We start from the raw sequence: 27252 nt of genomic DNA, 5'->3' as shown, positions 1-27252 counted from the left end.
CCCCATATTCATAATATGCCACAGTTGTTCCTCCTAGTCATAGTATGCCACAGTTGCCCCTCCTTTTCATAATATGCCACAGTTGTCCAACTAGTCATATTATGCCACAGTTACCCCCACCCCTTATTGATAATATGCCACATGGATGTGCCCCTCAATTTTTAGTGCCGCTCTTATTTACCTTTTGGAGATACGAATCTTCCTCTCCAGAAACCCGGCAACTGTTTCAGTAAAGCAGCCGATGACGGCCAAAACAGAGCTTCTGCGGCTGCTTTAGTGACAGGGCTGCAGCGCCGGTGTGCCAGCCAGAAGTGGTATGTGTGTCATGTCTGGCACACATGCCTGGGGTCGCCAACCCCTGCTGTATGACATCATTATTAATAGTACTTGCAAGCACATAATTATAACATATAAGTGATTCTCTTCATGTAAAAACGTGGAAAGCACTGGTGTGGAGAATGATATAATGGGTGGGACACTGTACTTTCAGTAATGATTCCAATTAAAAACAATATTGGATTAAGAATGGATTATATATATATATATATATATATATATATATATATATATATATATATAAACACTGATTTGTTTAAAGTGCACCTGTCACACACAGTAGCTGCCCCCACAATGTTTCGTTGGCAAGTGCCCTGTAAGCATTTTTAGAAACAATATACAATCCACACAGAAGCCCGCTTCTCTGCAAATGTAATGGGCTCATTTGAGCTGTAAACATTATCACTATATAATCACTGATATTCTTGATACAAATAGATTGCTAATGAAAATGATTATGTATGCCAATTACTAGAGTGAAAGAATCATACATCTGACTATAATCCTACAAAATCACTGACATTCTGCAAGTGTACTTAGAAGAATTGATGCTGTTTTGAAGGCAAAAGGGTGGTCACACCAAATATGGAATTGATTTAGATTTTTCTTCTTTTCATTCACTTTGCATTTTGTCTGTTATTAAAAACAAACTATTAACACTTCTGTTTTTGAAAGCATTCTTACTTAACAGCATTTGTTCCACACTTGCCTAAAACTTTTGCACAGTAGTGTATATAGCAGGGTCACCCGGCGTTGCACAGGTCCGATTTGTAATGTGTAGCAGTTTTTATATATTAGCAAATTATTTGGTAAATAGACCAGAAATGCTATTTAAAAAATAAGATTTGTTGCTCTGTCGCGTTGTCGTTATGTTGTGTTGTCGCTGGGTTACCTTCCAGCAGCCAACAGTTGTTTACAACCCAAAAATTATGTTTTCAATATTTATTGCTTTGTCGCTATGTGGCCTAATAGCCTAATGTGGCCTCAGTTTTTCGATACTAAATAACTATATAAGATTTGGCAGCTTTACCTAGACAGCTGTGGAAGATTTTCACCAACAAACAAATAAACTTCTTTATATATATATAGATATATATATATATATATATATATATATATATATATATAATATAATCACACACACACAATCACACTTCAGGTGATGCACACATGAACACCTTCTTGCTTTGTTTTACTTTGCTTTTATTTATTCAGGATGGCAAAGTAAATTGACAGCATAGAGCTCTACACTCCTTCTGTGACCCTAACACTAGATAGACAGAGACCAACTCCCTAGACACCGGCCACTTTCTGGCATCGGTCACAACTGAGCAATGAAACAGGTTTATATCATTTACACTCCTCCCACAGCCCTAACTTGATGAAACTCCCATCTTGCCGTTAAAAGGGAGTTTATTGCAATTGCTCTGTTTGATTGCAGACACAACCTGTCAGGCTGCTGCTTGCTGTGGGAAAGATGTTTTTGAAACCACTTCAAACATGTAAGTTAAATCAGACTCTTTACTGGTATTCTCACACATATGTCCTCCACCTGTTTCTCTTTAGCTTAGTAACACTACTGTACAAATGTGTAACTGTTTGAAGCCTTGCTAGAGAGAGAGAGAGAATTTTAACTTCCACAGCTCTCTAGGTAAAACTGCCAAATCTTATATAGTTATTTAGTATTGAAAAGTAACCTATTAGACCAGATAGCGACGATGCAACAGAGATAGAAATATTGAAAACATAATTCTTTTGTTGTAAACAATTGTTTGACAGCTGAAAGGAAACCCCGCCAGAACAAGACATAACAACAATGCAACAAAGCTTATTTTCTAAATAGCATTTTTGGTCTTTTTACCAAATAACTTGCTAATATATAAAAACTACTACACATTACAAATCGGACCTGCGCAATGCTGGGTGACCCTACATAGATAGATAGATTTGAATTGCTTTGAGATCTTTATTGTCAGTAAGCAGAGAATATATCTTTTAATTACACTGAACATTATGTTCCAGCCTCTTCTGCCACATTGCAGTAGGGATTAGTAAACGTTTTATATGTATGTGTGACTCCTGACGGAAGTGTCTGAACAGAGCTGCAGTGTTTCGCTGAATCGTTCTATCAATAGGTTTCTGTTAGACCCAACATCCTTGAAATGAATGCAGCTCATAACATGTTATATGTGACATTTTCTTTTCTTCTTTTTTTTCTGAAGGTTTTAACAATATGGAGAGGATGTGCGACAAAGAGTTCATAATACGCAGGGCAGCTACAAACCGTGTGTTGAATGTTCTTCGTCATTGGGTGTCTAAGCATTCACAGGTATTTACAGTGTTGTGTGTCAGAGCCGCATTGCATTTATCTGTAGGTGATCTTTAGAATGTAACGTATCATGGTCACCAAATGCACATGGATCTCATGAAGCATATACATTGTTTATAGCTTCCCAAACTGCTTCACCAGCAAGACTGGACCACTATAGATTACAGTTTATATACACATAGGACACAACATGTACCAATACATGACATTATGTCATGTCATAGTATAATTCTACAACACTCTATATACACCTACACAACATTATCTGATCACTAGAATATTCATAACTCAAATCTATTACAAGCTATACATACATAGAATATCACATCTTACAGCATGACCTGATCACTGGACATAATCATTATACAATTCAACTCTATAGAGACATATGACACCATACATGACCTGGCCACTGTATATGATCAAAATCCAATCTATTATACACAATACTTACATAGGAAACTACACTTGATGTGATTTCTGGACATGATCATAATACGCTTCTATTACACTTTATACATACATGGGACACCACACGTCCCCACATGGCCTGACCACTGTATATGTTTATAATACAGTATATGTTTATAATACAGTTCTATTACATTGTATTATATAGGGCATTATACCTACCAAAAGTGACCTGACCATCATTATAATAATGTATTTCTATTACACTACATACATACAGCACTGGCTTTATGATCAGTGGGGAGACAACCTTCGCCAGCTTCATTGTGAAGCTGACAATAGATTATTTCCCTGACTCTGGTGTAAGTGGAGGGTCTTTATGTTGGTGACATGTATAACTGCTAGATAAGGAAACACAGCAGGAAAAATATTTGAAATAATATTTAAGTCCATTTAAATTGTCCCTATTACAGTTTATTAGTAATACATTTGCAAAGTTCGGCTGCATTTAAATTTGCAAAAATGTTTCTGGTGGTACACAGAGATATACCATTGTTTTAAACTTTACCTGAATGGTAGGAGTCCATTCCCTGGGATTGCCTCTGTGTAAGGGTCCTGATGAAAGCTTGTCACAGTGGAGTATGATTTCAGACCCACCCTCCTAGAATCTTTCCATCGAAGCAGTGTGTTGATGTAATTACGTTTGAGAGTCCCAGCACAGTAACAATGTGGACCTTCAGTTATCAGATGGGAGTACCAGCGTGACACAGAGGGAGGCAGGCCTAACATCACTTCGTGCTACAGCAAGCTCTGTGAATTAGTCCTCCTCAGCTTCATCAGGAATACCTAGGGGCTCCAAGGGAGGAAATGTCACTATTCAGGAAAGGGTGGAACTTAAGTTTTAAAATTACTTTTTTGAAAATGAAGTTATCTTTTTAATTAAATCTAAGGATGTATATATGATCTTGTTATGCCACCTCTATTATGTTGTAGTTTCCAGCATCAGGTGTCATTTTATGGATATTTTTTGTTTTTCTTTTACATAATAACTGGAATGGGAATCAAAGACTGACCTTTATCTCCCATACTGTGAATCTGTCAACATATAATTTTATTATAGCACTATATACAAGAGTTCTAAATAAACAAATAAACAAGCTAAGTGCAATAACAATAATGTAACATGAATAACAGCATAGAATATGCACATGGCTGAAAAGTGCTGCATATAGTATGTAAACATAATATTCAATACTCTTTATGTTTGCTATTATATAATAACAATGTTCTGTTTGTTATGGAGAATTGTCACTATGTTATGTACACATACCACAGAACAGGACAGATTTACGAATAGTTTAAATAAGTATATATTTAAAGTGCACCGATGGTGCATCACAGACTAAAGGCTAAAATCAGACAGCACTAACATTTCTAATTCATATATTAATAGAAATATATGCCTCCAGATTTAAAAAAAAATAAAAATAATACATGAAAATGACTGTTAGTTGATCAATTTTAATGACAATAATTTTAATCTCATAAAAAAATACATATTTTCCGATAATAATATTGATATATAAAACTACAATAACTCCATATAAAGACCTTGTGATCATAGGCTAAGTGTGCTATCATATAATATGCATCTTGGATAAAATGCACAATGATGACAAACTGAAGAAATATTAGGAACATGGAATGTCCAAACATAGAATAATGATCCAGTAGATATTTATAGCAGTGACAAAGGAACAACCATCCAGGCTGCAATCATATGTCTCTGATTTATTTCACATCATGTATTTTTTTAACAGATATATAAGAGCACTCAGCAACCAAATACAGTACTGATGTTAAGAATAAATAAGAAGCAACCGCCCCACTTGAATCATATTTCTCTATATGCTCAATTAATATGAATAAATCAACGATGTAAGAGCACTTAGCAACCAAATACCTGCATCATGTTATGTCTCCATGTGTTATATCCAAATGTCTCTTAAAGCAGAAGTCAGACCCTCATATAACTGAAAGTGCCCAGTTCTTTTCAGGAACCAATGAATAAACACATATAATAATCAAAGTTTGGAGAATAAATCACTGCACAATCAAATATCCTAACGCGTTTTGGTGCTATGACAGACTACCTATAAAACGTGTTGTCTATTTGGTATAAAAATGCTTACCTTTACCTTTTATTCTCTCTCCTCTGTGTTTTTTATCATAGGCATAGACAATGTAACAAAAATAAAAGTGGAAGATTAACTTGGCATTGTAGTAGTTTAAAAAGAAAGTTGGCCCTATGCAGGGTTGTAAATAGGGAGGTGTGGGAGAGTCCATAGATTGGAAGAACTCGCATCTACTATCACTGTAATGGCTTCTGTACCAGAGACTATAAATGAAAACTTTCTAAAACAGGCATCGGATAGAGTGGCACATAGCTGCTGTTAGACACTGAGACTGCGCTGTGTGCACCACCCATCCTGCCAGTTGGGTGCAGAGCACAAGCATCAGTACTAGCAGGGGTGACCTTTCCCAAATTGTTTGCGTGGGTTTCCTACAGGTGCTTCGATTTCCTCCCACACTTCAAAAACATACTAGTAGGTGAATTGGCTGCTATTAAATTGACCCCTAGTCTCTGTCTGTCTGTGTGTGTTTATGTTAGAGAATTTAGACTGTAAGCTCCAATGGGGTAGGGACTGATTTGAGTGAGTTCTCTGTACAGCGCTGCAGAATTAGTGTCTGATGATGATGATGGTAGTTAAAAATAACAAAAAAAACTATGGAAGTTGGGAGGGGATTAAAGCCATGTGTGTTTTTTTGTAGGGTGCTATATCCACCCTGTCTTTACCTAGTATAATGATGGGCACAGTCTGACTAACAGAGTATTCTGTCACAGCTTTTCATACTTCTCTATATCACTGTGTTGGCTCTTTCTTGGCAATGCTGGGAATGAAGGGGTGAATACGTCTCCACAGGAATGTATTCCATGCATCAGAGGAGGCAGCAGTCATGGCCCTCTGGGAAAACAAGACACTGTGCGAATGCCAGTCAAGCATGCAATCAGTCTGATTAATTAGACGTGCCCTACACTTGCTTGTGCCTGCTGACAGGTTCGCTTTCTATTATTTGCTTTGTGATGCATTTAAATATTGTAGTGAGAGTTGAAGTTATAAGCCACCATGTCACATCTTTTACTACGTTATTGTGTTATTAATGTGACAGTGCCTGTTGGCTTTATACTCCTTTCTAGGAGAGTACATTGTGCCTAGACTGTGAATGTACTGTACATGTGCCAGAGATATACGAGCTGTATCCCAGCATCTTCTGTAGTTCATGTGCTTCCGCCCAATGACCACACACATATCATAGGAACACAGACACAGGTGTTACATAGCTGGACATTAAACCAATAGATATTAGATCAAATGACACCTTAAATTGCTAGATATTGGACTAATGGATAGTACTTATGTAAACATTATAAACATAAAATTTTATGGCCGTGAATAGCCTACAGGTCCAGCTAGTCTTTTATATATTGTTATTTTTGTTTTTGTTTTATTGTTTGGTTATGCTTTTTGGCTTTACATTTTAGATGATATAAGTCTTAACAGTAGCCATATGTTTATCTCTTTGCTTCTTGAATTCTTTGGCTATATGACTCCCATCACAACTGCTGGGAGACTATTCCACGAATCTATCACCCTATCTGTAACCAAAGTATTTCCTTTATGCTAGCCTTCAGTTCTCCTACCTCCAATTTCAGAGTGTGTACCTCCCTCCAACATTGGACCGATATATATATTCGATTATTGGTCATTGGACCCATAGATAGTAGATTGATGGACAATGAACTGATAAGTTAGGTAACTTGTCATTGGACCCATAGATAGTAGATTGCTTGATATTGTGAAAAGCATGCCAAAGAAACTGATCCTCACACAGGTTTTGCTGAACCAATTGCTGTTTATTTTCTTGTCAGGATAGATAAAACAGCCTCTGCAGTGTCTTAAGCAATCACACCAAATATAGTCAAAATATTTACAAGGTCCCATAACCCTGGCTATTACTGTTAGATCCCTAAGTGGACTCTGGACACTTATTGCCACCAGTCTTCCACACACAACTCAAACCCAGCTATTTAAGCTTCGAGAGAGAGAGTTATAAAGTCACAATATAATGACATTGACAGTGTTATTAGGTCAATAATTGAAATGTAGACATTATTTATAAGTTGACAATTCAAATGCAGACAGTATTATCCCTGACTCTAACCTTGTCCCTATCCCTAGACCTGTCCCTATCATTGTCCCTAGACCTGTCCTTAACCATATGGTTAGCCCTATAATAATACTGTCCACATTTGAATAGACTCCCTAATCACACTATCCACCATGTGAATTGGTGACCTAATAGTACTGTTGACACCTGAATTGTCGACTGTTACACAAGCTGATAGACCAAGGCCAAACTGTAATTATTATTATTATTATTATTAATTTTTATTTATAGGGCGCCACAAAGTATCCGTAGCGCCGTACAAGGACAAACAATGGCACAGTACAAGGTGAAACAGCACAGTACAAGTAACAGTAAGCACTATAACTCTGGGGGCTCAGGCACAGCATGAAAGAGAGGGAGGGAGGGGAAAAGTGAGTACAGGCAGGTAACTATGACCCAAGAGGGTGGGCACGGATGACAGGTTGAGAGTCACTGAGGGGAGCGGAGAGAAGCGAGAGGAGACAGAGGGCAGAGGGACTGAGAGGAGGTGAGCTGAGTAGCTGGAGAGCGCAGTTAAAAGTGATGGAAACAGAAGGTAGGAGAGCCCTGCTCAAAGGAGCGAACAATCTAAAGGGAGGGGAAGACAGACAGACACATGGATGAGACGGAGAGACGGGAGGAAGGGGGAGAAGGGAAGAAGGGATGAGAAAGAGAGGTAGTCGACCGGTGGGAGTTTAGGCATGAGACTGGAAGGCTTTAAGGAAAAGGTGGGTTTTTAATGTTCGTTTGAAAGAGGACAGATTAGGGGAAGCTCTGATGGAGCAGGGGAGCTTGTTCCAATGGAGGGGAGCGGCGCGGGAGAAGTCTTGGATACGTGCGTGAGAGGAGGTAATCAGAGGGGAAGAGAGGCGATGATCGTTGGACGATCGCAGTGAGCGGGAGGGAGTGTGAATAGAGATAAGGTTAGAGATGTAGGGAGCAGTGGAGTTGGCGAGGGCCTTGTAAGTCAGAGTGAGGAGCTTGAAAAGGATTCTGTAGTGGAAGGGGAGCCAGTGAAGGGCTTGGTAGAGTGGGGATACAGAAGATGGAATTGTCCATTGGCCCAACCACCCACCCATATGTTAAAAATGACATGTACAGTTTAAGAAACCAAGCACTTCAGCGACAAGGACTGCCACTTTTGTGGATGAAGTGCTTGGTTTGTTTGGGCCCCCACAAACCAAGCTACCAATGTGTTTAAGGCAGCTAAGCTAACAGTGCTGTTAATGAACTCCACAGTGGTAAATTATGCACCAGTGGAAGCAGTTCTTGCCAGTGATGAGAAGAAAGCCATTGTCATGCCTGGGCATAAGACCAAAATATCCACCTCTTATGTGTGGAACTATTTTTACCCAATGTCATGAACAAGGTAGTTGGAAGGCCTTACCTGCTGGTATCTATGCTGCTACTCAAGGAGGCGCGGAGTCTAACCACACCCCAGGTCTTCACCAGGGAACCCCACAAGGGCTGAGACGCGTCGGTCGCGTTCCTCCCAGGTAGCTACCAGCGAGGTCTGGTGAACAATTGTAGTCGACAATCCGGGGTCAAAACCGTGCAGGCAACGAGGTACAGAGGAGTCAGGCAGGAGAGTAGTCAGTGAGCCAGGGGTCAGAGCCAGGAGATCAAAAACAGGAAGCAGGGAGAATCCGAGAGAGTGGTCAGGCAGGCAGGGGTCAGAATCCAGAAAGGCAGCAGAATAAATATATACTATATATATATATATATATATATATACACAACACAGGAGCCAAGAGACAGGCTAGAAGACTATAGAAGACTAGATACTCTGGCACCCTAGTGATGCTAGAGTCTCGTTTAAATACTGGTGCCAGAACTGCCATTGATGGGAGTGAAGGTCGGCGGTCAGCTGGTCTGACCGCCAACAGGAAGCATTGCCTAGCAATGGAGACGCGATGTTCGGGCGTATGACGCCCTGTTGCCTAGCAACGGGGCGAGCGGCTGCAGGTAGGGTGTCCACCCCGGCACCCGGTAAGAGTGCGTGACGGTGCCTGACACCCAAATCCTGAATGATGTTACTCCTCCTGTGTCTGTGTGAACAATGGCACTGGAGATTGGAGATTGACAAGAACACTGCCACCCCTCCTGTGTCTGTGTGAGCAAATGGCATTGGAGACTGGAGATTGAAAAGAACACTGCCACCCATCCTGTTTCTGTGTTAGCTATGGTGCTGAGCAATGGCACTGAAGACTTGCGAGTGACAAGAACGTTGCCACCCCTCCTGTTTCTGTGTGAGCAATGGCACTGGAGAGTGGCAAGAATGCTGCTATCCCTCCTGTTTCTGTGTGAGCGATGGCACTGGAGAGTGACAAGAATGCTGCTACCCCTCCTGTTTCTGTGTGAGCAATTGCACTAGGGACTGGAGAGTGACAAGAACACTGCCACCCCTCCTGTTTCTATGTGAGCAATGGCACTGGAAACTGGAGAGTGAAAAGAACGCTGCTACCCCTCCTGTATCTGTCTGAGTAATGGCACCGGATCTCCAGTGGAGGGAAGTACTTATGAAATAAAAAACTAGCAAGATCCGTCAACACTACAATGATGTTTTGCCACAATGTCAGATTCAAGAAAGTGGTAAAGTACAGAGCCGCCTGGTGGGCTCGGTTTTTAGAAAACCGATCCTGAACATCCCTAGATAATACAGACAGACAGAGAGGTAACAGAGCCCTGCTCGCAAACTCACAATTTAATACATCCCTTTCCACTGCCATGGTTCAACTGATACCCTCTTTATTTAATTTCTTTAAGTGAGAGATGACTTTTAGTTTGGTCACAGAAAAGCCCTGACCTAGGAGCTGTCTAATTAGTGACTGGAGAGGATTTTACTTCATTTAATTGAATGGAACTAATTTGTTTCCAAGCACAGGGATGAAATATTAAAATACTGAAGAGAATTTCTTGAGACACGTCTGTAAACCAAAGGAAGTGCGTAGTCTATTAGTGATTGTTCTTTTTCCAAATAACAGTGCAGATTTCCAGCGATTCTGGAGTGAAGAATCATCAGCTTCCATTGTCTTTCTATGTGTGATGTGCAGCTGTATGTTATTATACTGAGGGGATCGTGTAAGGACATTTCTATTGTCCAACACAAAACTTCTGTTGATACAGCTGTCCTTAATTAATAGATTCAAATGGAAGATTTTGTTTTTAGCTGGTGGCAAAAAGAAGCCCACTCACCAGCTTTGTACAAGAACTTTGCTTTGTAAATGCTTTCATTTTGTCATATGCACACTCTAAAGAGGTTGGTTCCCACCCAATCTGATATGTGGCACATATTGACACATTTGCCACATAATCCACTTTTTGTGCGACCCGCAACAATGTTAAATACTTTATTAAATACCAAAGGACGACTCTTTGTAGAAAATACTGTACGCCTTACTATTTTGTAAACCCTCCTCCTCTTTCCTACTACTTCACCAGAGGTTCCGGTTATTTACTGGAGACCTCTGCTGACCATCATCTTTCAGCGCTAATGACTCTGACATATGATATGGTAGGCCTGGCAACCTGTCGCTCATCAGGTGTTGTGAAACTACAAGCCCCAGCATGCTTTGACAGTAGATAGCCAGCTGATAGCTGGCAGGGTATGCTGGGACTTGTAGTTTCACAACACCTGGGGAGCCACAGGTTGGTTAGGTCTGCAGTATGGAATCATAGTCATCTGCTGGCAATGTTGCTCTTCCGATCAGGTCTTAAGTAAATGTAAGCATATGGGAACCTACTGAACTGAGAACCACACAAAGTAGAAGTGTGAAGAAGAAAAATAGCTTGTTAAAAAATTAATACGGTTGAAAAACTTTTTCATTCTTTCAATTTTACACCTCAAAAGGTGCAGCATATCTTCACCTTAACTTAAAATGCATGTTTTACTAATATGTAAGGAAAAGTTAACAGAACGCGAAATGTTAAATCTTATAGTATTTTCAATGTTATGTACCTGAATGCAGTGTTGTCAGACATTTCGACTCATTGGAGTATATCTGATTTGGCTAACAGGTAGAAGTAATCTTCTCACCAACATAGGCTAAATTTCAGATATTCAACTCTGAAATGATCATTTGTATACAGATGTAAGAGTTACAGGTAACATTGTCACCAATAAGGAAGCTTAAGGGGCACATTCCTGCTATAACTGATTATTGTGATCTATCCCGCCGGATAGTATGGAATCACTAGTATAAATTTATTCTGTGTTATATTAATCAAATGTGGGATTTTTGTGAGAGAATTTTTCACTCTTAGATTTCTTTAGATTTGAATATATATTGTTAAAAAATATGAAACTAGCAAAAAATAGAAAGGCTTCTAGTATAAGAAATTATTTTGTAAATCTCCACCACTTTCTGACACTATTGGGAAAACTGAACCTTGATTGCAGCCGCTGATTTGATGGGAAAGGTCTAAAAACCTAATAGGTTTAAAAGAATGAATTAAATTACAAAAGTAACACTTTCTATATAATTTAAAGGCTATAGACTATGTGTATTGTTGATGCCATCATGTGGACATTTTATAAACTGCATTTACTATTCTGAATTCGGCCTTAGTTTTGTGGCGTGAATATACATCTTTCCATACTGCACATGTGCACCAAAATTTGTGCCTTACACCTGGAGAAGCTGGCAAGTGTTATGTGTTAGATGTGTACTGTAAGGGAGTGTTTAAATAAGTATAGCACACCCCTTGGAATGCAAGTTCCCAAATATGACGCTTAGGAGGCATCACTTGCATGCACTGGAGGGCTGGTTTAAAGATTCACAAAGATAATGATGACCAACATTCACACTATATAGCTGCTTCTGATTGGCTGATTACATATTGACCTATCCAACTGATAGTTCTTCATTAGTATTATGGATACATTGTGTCAAGTCGTCCTCATCTATGCTCATTAATTATTTGTCATTTCCATTATGACTACTGCAGAAAAGAAGATAGTAATTTAATTGTTAAACAACAGATGTTAGGGGTATTTGTATTAAATTACATTTTACATGGAGAATAAGACTTTCACATTTATTAGTTTTTTGATGAAGTCATTATCTCCCTTGTATTTATGACACTTCATTACATTATTACATTTTGTACAACAGTGTAATGAGACTTGCACATTTATTGCTAATACTGTTACGCCACATCCCTATGCTATCTTTCAGTGTAAGTATACATATTTGTATGCACTGCACTGTGCTGTTTTGAGTTGGCTGAATTTGAAGATTTGTGGGACCCAACACACATACATAAGTGAAGTTTATTGCCACAGAAACTTCATGCTTTTGGAGCGTAAAATGTGATAAATTCTAAATGAGGATGGTTAAAGCTCAAGAACTCAGATAACACAGGTTTAGGATTTTTTAGGAAATGGGAAATCCTTAACTTTTTATAATTATTCAATAAAGCATTAGTCAGCCCAGTTTGTTAAACATTTAGCAAAGCCAATAATAATCTGCAATCCATAGACTCACATGTATATAATAGGATTACAGGTGCATCAGTAAAATATAAAACCTTGTCAGCACACTTTAGTTAACTATGAGCAAAAGTGTTTAGCTTTGCAGGCTTTGCTTACTACTACAAAGCAACACTTAAACTTTAGTAACCAGACACATCAGTTGCCATTAAATCAATGAAAATACCAATAGTATGCTATACAAATAGAAAATGTATTTTCCATTACTGTGTTTTTTCCCTTTAAAGGATTTTGAATTGTACAACGAGGTAAAAATGAATTTAGTGAACTTGTTGGAAGATGTTTTACGTGATCCCGATCTCCTACCCCAGGAAAGGAAAGCAGCCAGCAACATACTAAGGTACGGCATATATGATCTTACTATGAAGATGGTAAGAACAGGTAGGACCTGTAAGAAACCTTAAAAAAATAAAGTAAGAAACACTGAAGATTTATGACAAACACATGCAATGGACACTTAAACTCGTAAAGCACACATTGTACTACAGAGAGGATATGTAAATTGCTCACAGTAATCTATATTTCTCTTACCTCCACCTGGGGGACCCTGCTTACCATGGGGTCGTATAAGGGAACATGGAGTAGGCACTCAAATAGTTAACTTCCTGCCGACAGGCTATATCCCTTCTGCAAACTCTTGCAAACCTTAGTGCGTTTTGAATGCCAGAGGACTAGGACTTCTGGTGTGCTGCTCTGCAGCTACTCTTCTTGCAAGGTTTAGTTTGTTATTTTTTCCTTTAAGAAGCTGAACAAATAGGTTTACCTTTTATTGGGTGTATGTGCATTGAGAACATACACAGAGAGTCTCCGGGCTGACAGGATTCCCTGAAGCGCAGCTAACAGCATTGGGCATGATGGAGAAGAAAGGTCTGGTTCATAGTAGGTAACAGCCACTTAGAGAAGTCAGCTGTTACCCATAGCCCCATCCTGAATCCGGCGCTGCCTTCAGGCAGTAGGTGCCGCATCTCAGCGTTTTGGGTGCCATTTTGGAATATACCAAGTCCTATCTTCAATGGAGGGGAGGACTTGGCGGCAGCAGAAAGAAGAAAAAAAAAGCACCAGCAGACCAACAGGCTTATTAGAGAAAAGCCTGCGTTTGGTCAGCATTCTCAAGCTGTCAAGAAAGAAAGGAGCAGTCTGGGGGAGAAAAATAAATAAATAACAAATCTCCCCGCTTTTCTGCAGCAGTTAGTTTGTTCCCAGTAGGTAAATACAATCAAGGCAGCCAAGGCTGTAATTCAAACAGGACATTGCTGCACAGGCTCCTCTCCACATGGTTTTGAACTGGTCCTTTCGCCATCTAGGAGAGCGAAGTACCCTTTTCTATCATTATTTACACATTGTACATGCACAGTATTTATATTGTTAACGTGGATATTTGTATGGTATTGTTTTGGAGTAAACATTGTGCCACATATAGCGTAGTCAACTTGGAAACAGCCAGATCGTAAGTTCATTATACTACGCAGATTTCCTATCCTTTATCCCCTGCCGGCTTTAAATATGGCGCACTGGGAACAGGTTCCTAGGGTGGATTAGCCGTGGCCAGGTTGGCTCGCCATACTACTCTTCCAGTGTCGGGTTTTGCGGCCCTTCCTGACGCCATTGAACGCAGGATGGAGGGTTTTCTTAAATCCATCTTCCTGGCGGCAGGCGCCTCACTAAGACCTATGCTGTCTTCATCGTGGGTCGCCCGGGCAATGGAGACCTGGACTGACCAGCTGGCAGCAGGGTTACAAGACTCAGATCTTCTTCCCCTGGCTCTACATTTCAAGGAGGCCTCGGGTTACCTATATGAAGTTGCTCAAAATGCAGCATCAGTTTCCTCATCAGTCTCTCTGGCTGAGGTCCTAGGACGCCAACGCAGAGTCAAAGAAATCTCTGGAGGCTCTTCCTTACTCGGGTTCAGTCCTCCTTTGCCCAGAATTAGATAATATTATCTGTCAGGCCACGGGAGGTAAGAGTACTTTCCTTCCAGTAAGTATTCCTAAACCAAATAGGGTTCCCTGGTTTGGGTCCTTTCACCAACCCCTTCGGATGGGTTCTTTGGAGAAACTAATTCCCAGAGGGGTAGAGCCTCATACTCTACAACACATCCAGACCCCAGGCTCCCGGATAAATCAGCAGTCTGACTGGACCTTCCCCTCTCCACGAACACAGGGGTAGGAGAACGCCTGCTGTGGGTCAGAATTCTTGGGGCAGCGTCCTCCCAGGATTGGAGGAGAGGGGATTATAGTCAACATAGTCATTCTTCTAGGGTCGCCTCCCCATTGTTCATTTTCCATGCGGTCCCATAAGGATGACACTAATGTGAAACCAGGCGGTCGCTCTACTTCCTTCAGCAGAAGTCATCTGCCGGAAGATGGCAAGGAGCCGGTTCCTTGCATTCCATTGGCCCCTCAGGCCCCTCCTCAGAAGGTGGCTGGGCATGACAGTTTACACTTTTTAGATACTCAACCTGGGGGAGCGCTTAGTTTCGCTTCTGTCAGTAGGATCCTTTGAGCAAGAAGAGGGGCTCCTTGTCCCTCGCAGAGTTCCAGAGGTTGCTGGCCCTTCTAGGGCAGCTTCCAGTGAATCTCATGGCCCGATTGGCCCTGTCACATAGGGTTCACATACATTCTAAGCAAGGTAGCAGGAAGGTTTCTGCTCCTTTGCATCTACCAGCTACAGCAGGGCCCAGTTCTTTACCAGCACCTGCCTCCGTGAGTTTTGATGGCATGGTCTTTGAGTCCAGGCTCTGGTGGATCAGAGATCTCTCCTCCAGTGTGGTAGACACCATGCTGTGAGCCAGGAGACCGACCTCAGCCCGCATTTACTACCAGGTGTGGGTTGCCTACATTAAGTGGTGTTAACATAAAGTCTGCCACATAGCTAATTTTAATCTTTCCTGTATCCTAGCAATTCTCCAGGATGGCTGGGACGCAGATCTGCGACTTGGTTCCCTAAAGGTCCAAGAGTCGACCTTATCTTATCTTTCAACAGAAAATAGCAGATATTCCAGAGGTGCGGACTTTCCTTCAAGGGGTTCTGCATATTCAACCCCCTTATATTACGCCCACGGCTTCCTGGGACCTAAACTTGGTTCTGGCCATGCTTCCTAGGTCTCCCCTTTGAACCACCGGGTTCATATTCCTTACGTGGAAGGTGGTATTTCTCCTGGCCATTGCTTCTGCGCGGCGGGTGTCGGAGCTTGGGGCCCTTCCTGTTGGTCCTCCTATCGAATCTTCCACAATGACAGGGCTGTCTTGAGAACAGTTCTATACAGCCAAAGGTGGTTTCAGATTTTCACCCGAACCAGGAGATTGTGGTCCCAGTCTTACAGAAGGCGGCTGCCCCTGCAGGCCCCTGCAGGCCCTTGCTTCTCAGCTTACTTGGATGTGGGTTGTGCCCTTCACATCTATGTGAAACTAACACCTTCACTAGGTTTTATCAATTTAAAGTTTTTGCGTCCCCGGACGCCAGTTCTGGCTGCTCAGTGTTGCAGGTCGGAAGGTCAGACTGGTCCCTCCCTTAGGGGGCTGCTTTAGAACGTCCCCATGGTAAGCAGGTCCCCCCGGTGGAGGTAACAGAAAAAAGGATTTTATACTCATGTTAAATCCATTTCTGAGTCCATCTGGGGGACACTGCATTCCCTCCCGTCTGCTCTTCTTGCTGTTATTCTTCAGGTGTTTGAGTTCCCTTCCTTTGTATTACACACTGAGGTTTGCACGGGGTTGCAGAGGGGATATAGCTAGTCGGCAGGAAGTTAACTATTTGAGTGCCTACTCTATGTTCCCTCATACAACCCCATGGTAAGCAGTGTGTCCCATATGGACTCAGAGAAATGAATTTAACGTGAGTTTAAAATCCTCTTATTTTGGTGTGATATAAATGATTGGTTTGGAATGTAACACTTTCACATTAGCTGCTAGGTTATATATTCATCTGCTAACTAAACTTTAGAACTTGTGAAATTAAGAGTGTCATGAATTAGTAGAACCATTGAAGACCTTCTTAGAAATAAAGTTTAGTGAACTAACCACTAATCACAATGAATAATAAGTATGCAAGACATATAAATGGGCACGCTCCATTGACATTTCTGTCAATAACATTTGTATAATTGGTGATTTCTGGTGTCCAAATGTGAATAGGCTACAAGAGTCCTCCAGTTATTCCTCAACAAATCTGTTAATAAACTAATTATAATGCTATTTAGTCATTGCAACAGTCCCTACACGATTTAAGCTCAAATCAAATACTTGCCCTCCCCCCACAATCTACACTCTCCAGTTACTACTGAATACGCAGTCAGAAGTGTGTCTGCACTTTATATCTATTTCAGTGAGTTACTAATATTGTATAAGGAATAATATACCTCTAGTAATATAAGTGATTAAGAATGTTAGAAATCACCTCAAATTTATGTGCCCACCCCCCTTGTGGATTTTTATAGTTGTGAAACTCCTTAGTGATTTCTATTTTCATTGTATTTATCCTTATATGATCATCCCATATGAAATCAAATTGGTGAGCATTACCTCTTCTTATATAAGTAGAGCAAATTTTGTGGGAGCTACTGTATATTAACATATAGATATATACACACACATTTATTTGCAAATATAGAAGTGTATATGAAGGAAACTCTTAGGGTACATACTCATATACAGTTGAACATCCAAACAAATCACAAAAAAATCTGGACAGATTACGCACGCAGTTTGTTAATAAGAGATCATTATATTGACAAGCGCTGACATCGACATTGCAATATACGGTGTATGGTATATATGGAATGAAGAGATGTAGGCAAATTTGTATGTGAGAACCAGGATTTTAAATTATATCCAGCTAGTGTACTGATTGGCAGAGAGTTGCAGTATTGTTAAAAAGTCTAATAAGGGAAATCAACTGGCAACTGTGTTTTTGAAAAGTGTTTATAGATTTATTAATTACAATTTTTTAGATAACGTTTATACTGTAAGTAATCTTTATGATGGGTCTAAGTGTTATATTTTTTTTAAACTAAATAAACGGACTACTTTTTATCAGTGCCCTTTCTCAAGATGAACAAGATGACTGCCATCTGAGTATGGAAGACATCATTGCTGTGGTGAGTTCACTGAAATAGTTAAGTGTACTTGTGCAAGTTATTCAATTCTCCTGGTTTTCAAAGCTAAAGAACGCTCTACTAAACCGCTGTTGCTGTTTCCATCATACCGCTTACTGATTTCCATTAGATTGATTTAACAATTATTTCCAGTCTAAGGCAAGGCCTTCATTACTTACACCCGTGGTGAGGCTACTACACTTTGGTAGGCCGTTGGTCAGATTTCTGAGTGAGGAAGTGACCGAGTACATAGTAGTAGTCATGGGAGTCATACCGTATACACTAAATGCAGATGTCTGGTTTTGTATATATTGCATATATTTCCAAAGACACTCACAGCAGTGGAGGACCAAAGCAGTCTTGTAATGATGAATAGATGGCCACAATTTTAATTATATCACTCTATGCCATAAAGCAAGGTGATGGACAGCTGTGCTTACTACTACGTGACTACTACTAGATCAATCTAAGGACTTTTACACAATACAGACAGCATTATAAGGATTCATATACAATACAAAGATCATCTTAGTGATTTATATACAACAGAGATAACATTCTAGTAGTCACTATACAACACAGACATTCTAATGACTGATCTACAACACACAGAGCATTATAGTGAACCATCTACAATACAATAGGTAAGGAAGAGAGAGACCTTGGAGGGCGTAGGCATTGTTCTCCATCAGCATGGTGTTGTCAATCTTTAGTAGCCAAGACTTAATATATGGAGCAGTAAATTGTTTCCAAAAGAGAGGTATCAAGGTCTGGCATCATTGAATAGAAAATGCGCAACTTTTTAGAATAACCTGTGAAGGAAGGAGGAAACATATGTAGCAAAACAAGCCCTGGATGCAAGGGGGCCGTCTCCTTGACAAACAACAGAGAGGCTATATCTATAACTGTACAATAGAGTTGAGTAATAAGACATGGACTTACATCTTCAACACATGTAGGAAAGATTAGGAAACATCTGGAGGAGCACTTTGGTACATCTCATCAGTGTCTAAATACATATATAAATAGATATCTAATGGATCTATTGAAAGGCTCTAGCCCACTGCAGTTGTGTAAAGAAGGTGCCCAATTCCTACTCTCACGCTAGCCTGATTCCCTCTATGCACGCATGACGCTGGCAGCCCGGACCTGGCCTTTCAGTTCCACTTTCAATTTAAAAATAAAATTAAAAAAAATAGACTTTAAAAGGTAAAAAAAACAACAACTGTAGAATAAGTGAACAATGTATATCTTCCCATTTCACCCTGGTATCCTTCGTTATCATCATTCTGAAATGGCAATAGCGATATGAGGGTTGGACTGTACATGTACAAGTGCGATTCTTCTGAAATAGGCATCAGGAGAAACTAGACAAAACTCGCTGGAGGAGGCTACCCTTCATGCATTGAAGGAAGCCTAACTTTGGCGAAAACACCCATTTTCTCCCCATGATAAATAGACCCTAATGTCTCAAACCGAAGGTGGGCCCTTAAGACATAATTGGGGACTGGGATGTACTTAATGTAATGTCTCACAAATATTTCCAGAAATCTCTGGCTCAAAGTGTTCCTCTTTAAGTTGAGCATATTACAATTACTGTCCCTTCGGGGACGATATGAGAAATACCTATTGGTTAGCCAAAAATCAAATGAACTGACACCAAAGAGAGGTTTGGGAGCACTCTAGTCAGAGTATTTATAATCTGACCCACAGCTTGAAGGGGGCTGTCTACAATGCAGCCCAGCAGTGTTGCCTGGTAGTATAATTTAAAGTTGGGGACTTGTAGATGCCCCCTTAAATGGAACAGACAGAGTGCAGGCCAACAGTTTTCCCGACCACATTTGGAGAAAAAGTTCTGTAGGAGTGCAAATAACGATGTAGAAGTAAAACATGATTGTGTGAGATACAGAAAGCAAGGCAGGATATTTATTTTGATAATATTGATTTTGCCAAACCACAGATAGTAACTCTGTCCCTCGTTGGCCATGCATTATCACTTTTGTCTTGTTTCAGGTTGCTATAGAAAGCAAAGTTAGGTCTAAAGGAGGGAGATTCCCTTTACCATGGCTAGGGATGCACCCCTAGGGCTAGATTTACTAAGCTGCGGGTTTGAAAAAGTGGGGATGTTGCCTATAGCAACCAATCAGATTCTAGCTGTCATTTTGTAGAAGGCACTAAATAAATGAAAGCTAGAATCTGATTGGTTGCTATAGGCAACATCCCCACTTTTTCAAACCCGCAGCTTAGTAAATCTAGCCCCTAGTGTTGTACTGTTATGTAGAACAACTTCTTATTACTTTATTCAGGGTCTGAAATGCTGCAACCAACATACAGTACACGCAGCACAATTATATCTGCTATTAAAAATGGTTAAAAAGGTGAAATATAACTGGTGATTTTTATTGTACATGAGTTTTATATCCTCTTATGATTTAAATATATTATTTTATCATTTATAAAATGACACTGTATTCAATATTGATTTGAAAAGTTTAGTTAAATATTTGTGCAGCATTTGTAATGGCATGTATAGGTTTATGTTACATATTCCAGTTGCTGCTTATTGCCCAGAGTGTTAATAAATGATGTCATCTCTCACAGGCAGGGTCCTCTACTCTGTCTATCAACTCTCCGTGCTCTTTGCTTGTCTCTGTCATGTCTTATGCTAACTTTTTTCTGTATGTTATGTGATTTGTTCTGGTATTTGCATCCCTGCGTTTATTATTCTGTTTATCTGCTCCCATTGTTGTGCTTACTGGTCTCATGTGTATCTTATGTTAGGCACTACATAATTTGTGGCACCATCCAAATAAATGATGATGGTGATGATGAATCTGTTTTTTCTTGTGCAGTTAGAAAGCCCCCAATCGGAATGTTTGGATACCTTGTCGGCAATGGAACTAGCAGAGCAAATCACTCTACTGGATCACATTGTCTTTAGGAGCATACCATACCAGTAAGTCCTTATCCATATGTCATAGTGCGTAAAAATAGTCTATTATATGTTACAAGTAATTAATATGTTTCCAGGGAATTTCTTGGCCAGGGTTGGATGAAACCAGATAAAAGCGGGAGGACACCATTTATCATGAAAACCAGCCAGCATTTCAATGATGTGAGTATGTATTTAGATGTTAGTACTTGCACATCCTGAATCTATGGGAAAGATAAAGATCAGGTTGTAGGCTCAGGTTTAATAAAGGTAGGAATGTGCATGAGTAGATATATGATTTACCTTCACATTCTCGGCAATAATAGGATTTATGTGAGTAGAGTCAAATTTAGGTACTTCTCTGGGACATTTGATGGTGGGTAAAAATAACATTATGGGGTCCATTTACGAACCTTAATAATATAACCTGTAACAGCAATGCAACACTGAAATTGTCTGAATTTCATGTTCACAGTTTACATTTTATGTTCATCAATTCATTAGTATTTCCTGTGCTTATTAAAGTTTATCTGCCTGTCTCTAGGAACACATCTCTATGGAACATGTATTATTATTGTTTATTTAGCACTAATCATATTATGCAGCACTGTATAGAAAATATGTAATCATTTATATCAGACCCTGCCCAGTTGGAGCTTATAGTCTGTGACTGGTTGGGCTTACTTTGCTACCCAGTCTGGGAGGGAATCTTGCACAATTTTTCTGGCTCACTGTCAGTAACCGACTGCTACTGCCAATTCCTACTGGTGTCACCTGTCACCAGGCATTTGTGGACTGTGAATGCCATCATTATTGGCACCTGGAACCGCTTACTTCTTGGTAGCAGGTATAGCTGCTGCAGCGCTGACCGCTTACTATGGATCAGGACTGCAGAGTAGTGGGCAGAGCATTGACACAGGAACACTGGGATCAATGCAGGACAGCTAGGGAATGGATTATAGTGTAAGCTATTATCTGTTAGTCACAGGATACAGCAGGCAATAGGTGTCAGACAGAATCTTGAAGCAGTGATGGTTTATTGCTCAGAAAAGGTCCTTATATAGGACCATCACACACTAGTTAGAGGTACTACTGATCATCCAAAAGTATAGTTATCTGTATTTTACATGAACAAAGCTTTTTATATACAGTTTAACCTGGCAGCAGGACAGGTTTAACAACTTTAACATGGTGGCTAGTGACAGGAGGGAGTATACATCCCCCCTGTCCATGAGCTCCTAGGAAGAGGGGTGCTCAGCCTCCTCTCCACCCCTGGTGCTATTTTGTCAAGAGCAGGAAATTTAACTGTAAATCAGGCCAAATGGGGTGATGAACGCCGACCTTTCTTGAGCCTTTGTAGTCAGTGGTATCTGCCAATACTCCTTTTTCAATGCATTTGTGGAAATCTACTTTTCTCTGGCTAACTCTTCTAATAGAATGTCAAGGATGTAATGAGTGTGGATGAGAGATGCAGATCTTGTGCAGAACAGAGTTGCTGAGTTGGGAGATATTTTGTGACAAAAGAGGAGATGTATGTTGGCGCAGCTTTGTTGATGGCCTTGTAGGTTAGTAAGAGTATTTTATATTGGATTCGGTAGAAAACAGGCAACCAGTGTAGAGACATACAGAGTGATTCAACAGAGGAATAACAATTTGCAAGGAAAATCAATCTTGCCGCTGTGTGCAAAATAGATTGTAGGGGTTTGAGTCTGTTTTTGGGAAGGCCAGTAAGGAGGGAATTGCAATAGTCAATGCGGGAGATGATAAGTGCATGAATTAAGGTTTTTGTAGTGTCTTGTGTGAGATATGTGCGAATTCTAGAAATATTTTTTAGATGTATGTAACATGATTTAGATATAGAGTCAATGTGGGGAACAATGGATATGTGCGAGTCAAGGATTACACCTAGGCAGCGAGCTTGTGGGGTGGGATTTATGGTCATGTTATCAACAGAGATAGAAATGTCAGGTATGCTCTTGTTGGTGGGTGGGAATATTATTAACTCTGTTTTAGACAGATTAAGTTTGAGTTGGCGAGAGAACATCCAAGATGAAATAGCAGAAAGACAGTCAGTTACACGGGACAACACAGATGTCGAGAGATCAGGAGAGGATAGATAAATTTGGGTATCATCCGCATAGAGATGATACTGAAATCCAAAGGAACTTATTAGATTTCCAAGAGAAGAGATATAGATAGAGAACAGCAGAGGACCTAGGACTGAGCCCTGTGGTACTCCAACTGATAAAGGAAGCGGAGCAGAGGTGGCCCCAGAGAAATTAACAGTGAAAGAGCGATTAGAAAGGTAGGATGAGAACCAGGATAGAACAGTGTCTTGACGCCTTAGGGATTGTAGTGTTTGTATGAGAAGAGAGTGGTCAAATGCAGCCGAGAGATCCAGGAGAATTAGGAGAGAGTAATGGCATTTAGTTTTAGCAGTGATCAGATCATTGACAACCTTAGTCAAAGCAGTCTCTGTGGGGTGTTGAGAACGAAAGCCAGACTGAAGAGGATCCAACAGGTTGTTTGCGGAAAGGAAGCGTGTGAGGCGAGTGTAGGCAAGTCTCTCTAGAAGCTTGGAGGGGTACGGCAGCTGAGAGATGGGACGGTAATTTGAGAGAGAGTTTGGGTCGGAATCTTGTTTTTTTAGAATAGGAGTAATCACTGCATGCTTGTATAGTGACGGAAAGATGCCAGTAGAGAGCGAGAGATTACAGATTTTAGTTAGAGGTGAGATGAGCACAGGAAGTGATATCACTTAGGCGTTTTGAGACAGAGTATGGTCTAGCCCAGACAGCCTGGAGCTTGTTCTGACGTGTGGGCAACAGAATAAGTACATTCTGCCAACCCTCAAAAACTCTGGCGCGCACGCCCTGATCATACCAAGCCTTCTGCTTGATATGCACTACCACTAGGTAAGCTTGCGCGAGCCCCATACGATTCTCTAACTGATCCCTAAGCTTTAACACATACTTCACTAAAAAAAGATATCCTGGGTGGGTAGCTCCCCTTCCAAGACTCCCAGAACAGGTTGAGGGGTTGACGTACTCTGCGACCATATAGTAGCTCAAAGAGTGAGAAACGGGTGGACTCCTGCGGCACCTATTGATAAGCAAACGGTAATAGCGGCAGGTAGTGCTACCAGTCTTCCCCATGCCCAGATGCCCTAAACATCTGCTTCAGAGTCCCATTGAATCACTCACACCGTCTGTTAGTCTGAGGATGGTAGGGGTTTGTACGTAGCTGCCGCACTCCACACTGTCCATAGACACTGGCCCAGTTCACTCAGGAACTGTGTCCCTTGATGGCTTAGGATCTCACTAGGGATCTATACTCTATTAAATATTCCTAGCAGCGCATCCGCTAGCTTTTCCGCAGTGATGGTGGACAGAGCCACAGCCTCAGGATACAGAGTGGTATAATCCACCACAATGAGGATGTAACGCTTTCCCGATACACTGGGCATGGGTAGGGGACCTACAGTTTTCACAGCCATTCGCTGGAAAGGTTCCCCATCTATTGGCAAGGACCTGAGGGGAGCACAAGCTCTGGGGTGCCCAAGCTGCTGACACACATCAAAGGACTTGGACGTCATTCGACATTTCAGGACAGAAAAGGTTCTGTGTCAGACTCTTGTGTGTTCGGTCTCTCCCCTGGTGCTCAGCCATAGGGAATTTGTGTGAAACTGACACTGCACTGAGTTGTGCACAAAAGCTCTGTGGGACCACCAGTTAAAGTTGTTCCCAGACAGTCCTATCCTCTTCTACCTTCCTGGCAAACTGGTACAGCGCCCCGTTCCTCCAGGCCAATTTCCACACCTCCATCCCTGAAAGGCCTATGCCAACCTGGCACCCCATGCATTCCAAGGAGGGATCAGAAAGTTGAACTTCCCTAAACTCCTTCCAAAGGTTCTCACTTTATTCTAGAATGGTACACTCTACAGGGGGGTCTAGGTTAGGGCTACTAAGGTTAGTCAGGGCATGGTCAGTCATAGGGGAGTCATGGTGGTCATCACTACTCACTGCTGGCAGGCTACTAGAAGCAGGAGCATCACTGGGTATCCCCACATGGTGGGAACAATATTCTCTGTGTTGCTAGTGGACGTTGTCTTTCCAGAGGAGAAGAGCTGACTTAGTCCTGGTGATCTAGCAGCTTGCACATTTTCCATTAGACTGGATGATGCTGTGGATGCTCCTGATGAACATTGTCTAGAATATTGGGTCTCTTCCTCTGAGCTGGTAGATGGTAGTGCAGTTCCAGAAGACTGTAAGTAGTCTGGCAACATGACTTTAGGTGATGGGGTTGATAAACTCTGTCCACATCCCGTGGCTAAGCTTGTGGCCCAGGATCACATCTGTTGGAAGGCCATCCATAACCGCATCATCTCTCATCTTCTTGCCTAATCCCCAATCGAGTCAGGCCTTTGCCATGGGCACCTCTCTTTCAAGTCCATCTGTCACTGTGACTTTGACAGTTTGGCCTGGCAATACTTCAGCAGGTTCAACAAGGTGGGGGCTCACTACAGTGATTGAGTCGTCTGAGTCCTTCTCTCTAATTGGATCACACTTGCACTGGCAGGAGGTGCTTCCACATGTTTTTAGGTGGTCTTTAGGCCACACAAGTGACTCTCTCCGCTGAGCCACTTTTCTCCCCACCATGCTACTCTGGACTGGCTTGTGTGGGAACAGTCTCTTTGGGCAAACCCCTTTGTCAGGCAATCAAGCCGGGCTCCAGAACTCAGATTAGGGGCATAAGTCTAAGGTGCCTGAGTTGTGGGACAGTATATCCTCAGGTGGACGTCTTTTCCCGCAGCCATAACACTTTCTCTCCAACCGGGCTCCAGTTGCGATTCAATGTTGCGATTCCGGGTATTTCTCTCCCGGAGCCTCAGCACACATTTAAAATACATTTATTTTCAGAAAAATATATTTATTTTAAGGTACTAACCATGCTGGATTCAAACTACTTTACAAGATGGCTACCACACACATGCGGTGGCCAGAACAGTGGATACAGTCACACCATCTAAATTCACTCTCACACACATCCACAGACTAGGGGCAATTTTTTGTCAAAAGCCAATTAACCTACTTAGTATGTTTTTGGACTGTGGGAGGAAACCAGAGCACTGGGAGGAATCCCATGCGGACATGTGGAGAACGTACATAAAACACTTACTTGCATGTGTTCCATGCATGAGCATGCTTACAATGAGAGGAAGAGGACTAGCATTGTATTTAATTGCCGTTCTGATTTTCGGTGGCCTGAGGCCTCTTCCTGTGCATACAAAAGTTAATCTTCTAACCGTCCCATACTTTTTTGTAGATGAGTAACCTTGTTGCCTCGGAAATCATGAGCCATCCTGATATTACCTCTCGAGCTTGCTCAATTGAGAAGTGGGTGGTGGTAGCGGATATCTGCCGGTGCATGCACAACTACAATGGGGTGCTGGAGATCACCTCAGCCTTGAACAGAAGTGCAATCTACAGACTCAAGAAAACCTGGGCCAAAGTTTCAAAACAAGTAAGTAGCTAGAGCTGACTAGGGTTGTGTGCAGTACCCAGGTGTATATACATGGAAGTCAGATTGGGTGGAAGACACACAAAATGTTTCCATTGCAAGAAAGTCTTAGGGGCATATTCAATTGTTGGCATTACAGACTAATGTAACGCGTCCCGCGCACTATTACCGTCATTACGGTAATAGTGCTCGTAAATACCGTTATTACGGTACTTTTCACACTGGATTTCAGCTCGCGGCTCAGGGAGCTGCAAGCTGAAATCTGGTTTAGTATTACCGTAATAACGGTAATACTTTTTCCGCGGCGGAAACCGCCAACAATTGAATATGCCCCTTACAGTTCGGAAGGATGGGGTGAAGAAGGGTTATTTAGAGGTATTGTTATTCTTAAATAGGACCGGTTCACATGAATTATCATTTACTGATGTTATAGTGTATTACAAGCTATTTATATGATGTGTCACTTGCTGCAGAAAGAAACATTTTACGGTGGCTTAGTGGTTAGCACTCCTGCCTCACAGCACTGGGGTCATGAGTTCGAATCTGTGTGGAGTTTGTATGTTCTCCCCGTGTTTGCATGGATTTCCTCTGGGTGCTCCAATTTCTTCCCATACTCCAAAAACATACTGGTAGGTTGATTGCCTACTATTAAAATTTACCCTAGTCTTTGTGTGTGTATGTATGTTAGGGAATTTAGACTGTAAGCTCCAATGGGACAGGGACTGATGTGAGCGAGTTCTCTGTACAGCGCTTCGGAATTAATGGCGCTATATAAATAGCTGATGATGATCTGAGCAGTGGTGTGTGTAAAGAAGATCAACAGCTGTTTCAGTGCTCTTTGAGCAATTTTATCAAGGGCTTTCAAATATATA

General features: G+C 41.2%; 1 protein-coding gene across 1 annotated transcript in view; it reads left to right on the top strand.

The window, feature by feature from the left end:
• Positions 1-27252, top strand: part of RASGRF2 (Ras protein specific guanine nucleotide releasing factor 2) — a 220697-nt gene that overhangs the window by 187169 nt on the left and 6276 nt on the right. The window contains exons 18-23 of the mRNA XM_075180063.1: positions 2559-2665; positions 13064-13176; positions 17871-17931; positions 20781-20884; positions 20959-21043; positions 26186-26383. Of these exons, the coding sequence (XP_075036164.1) occupies positions 2559-2665; positions 13064-13176; positions 17871-17931; positions 20781-20884; positions 20959-21043; positions 26186-26383 (668 nt within the window). The remainder of the gene's footprint in view (positions 1-2558; positions 2666-13063; positions 13177-17870; positions 17932-20780; positions 20885-20958; positions 21044-26185; positions 26384-27252) is intronic.

The sequence above is a fragment of the Mixophyes fleayi genome, chromosome 1 (genome assembly GCF_038048845.1).
Source record: "Mixophyes fleayi isolate aMixFle1 chromosome 1, aMixFle1.hap1, whole genome shotgun sequence".
Lineage (NCBI taxonomy): Eukaryota > Metazoa > Chordata > Amphibia > Anura > Limnodynastidae > Mixophyes > Mixophyes fleayi.
This window is presented reverse-complemented; position numbering and strand designations above follow the sequence as displayed.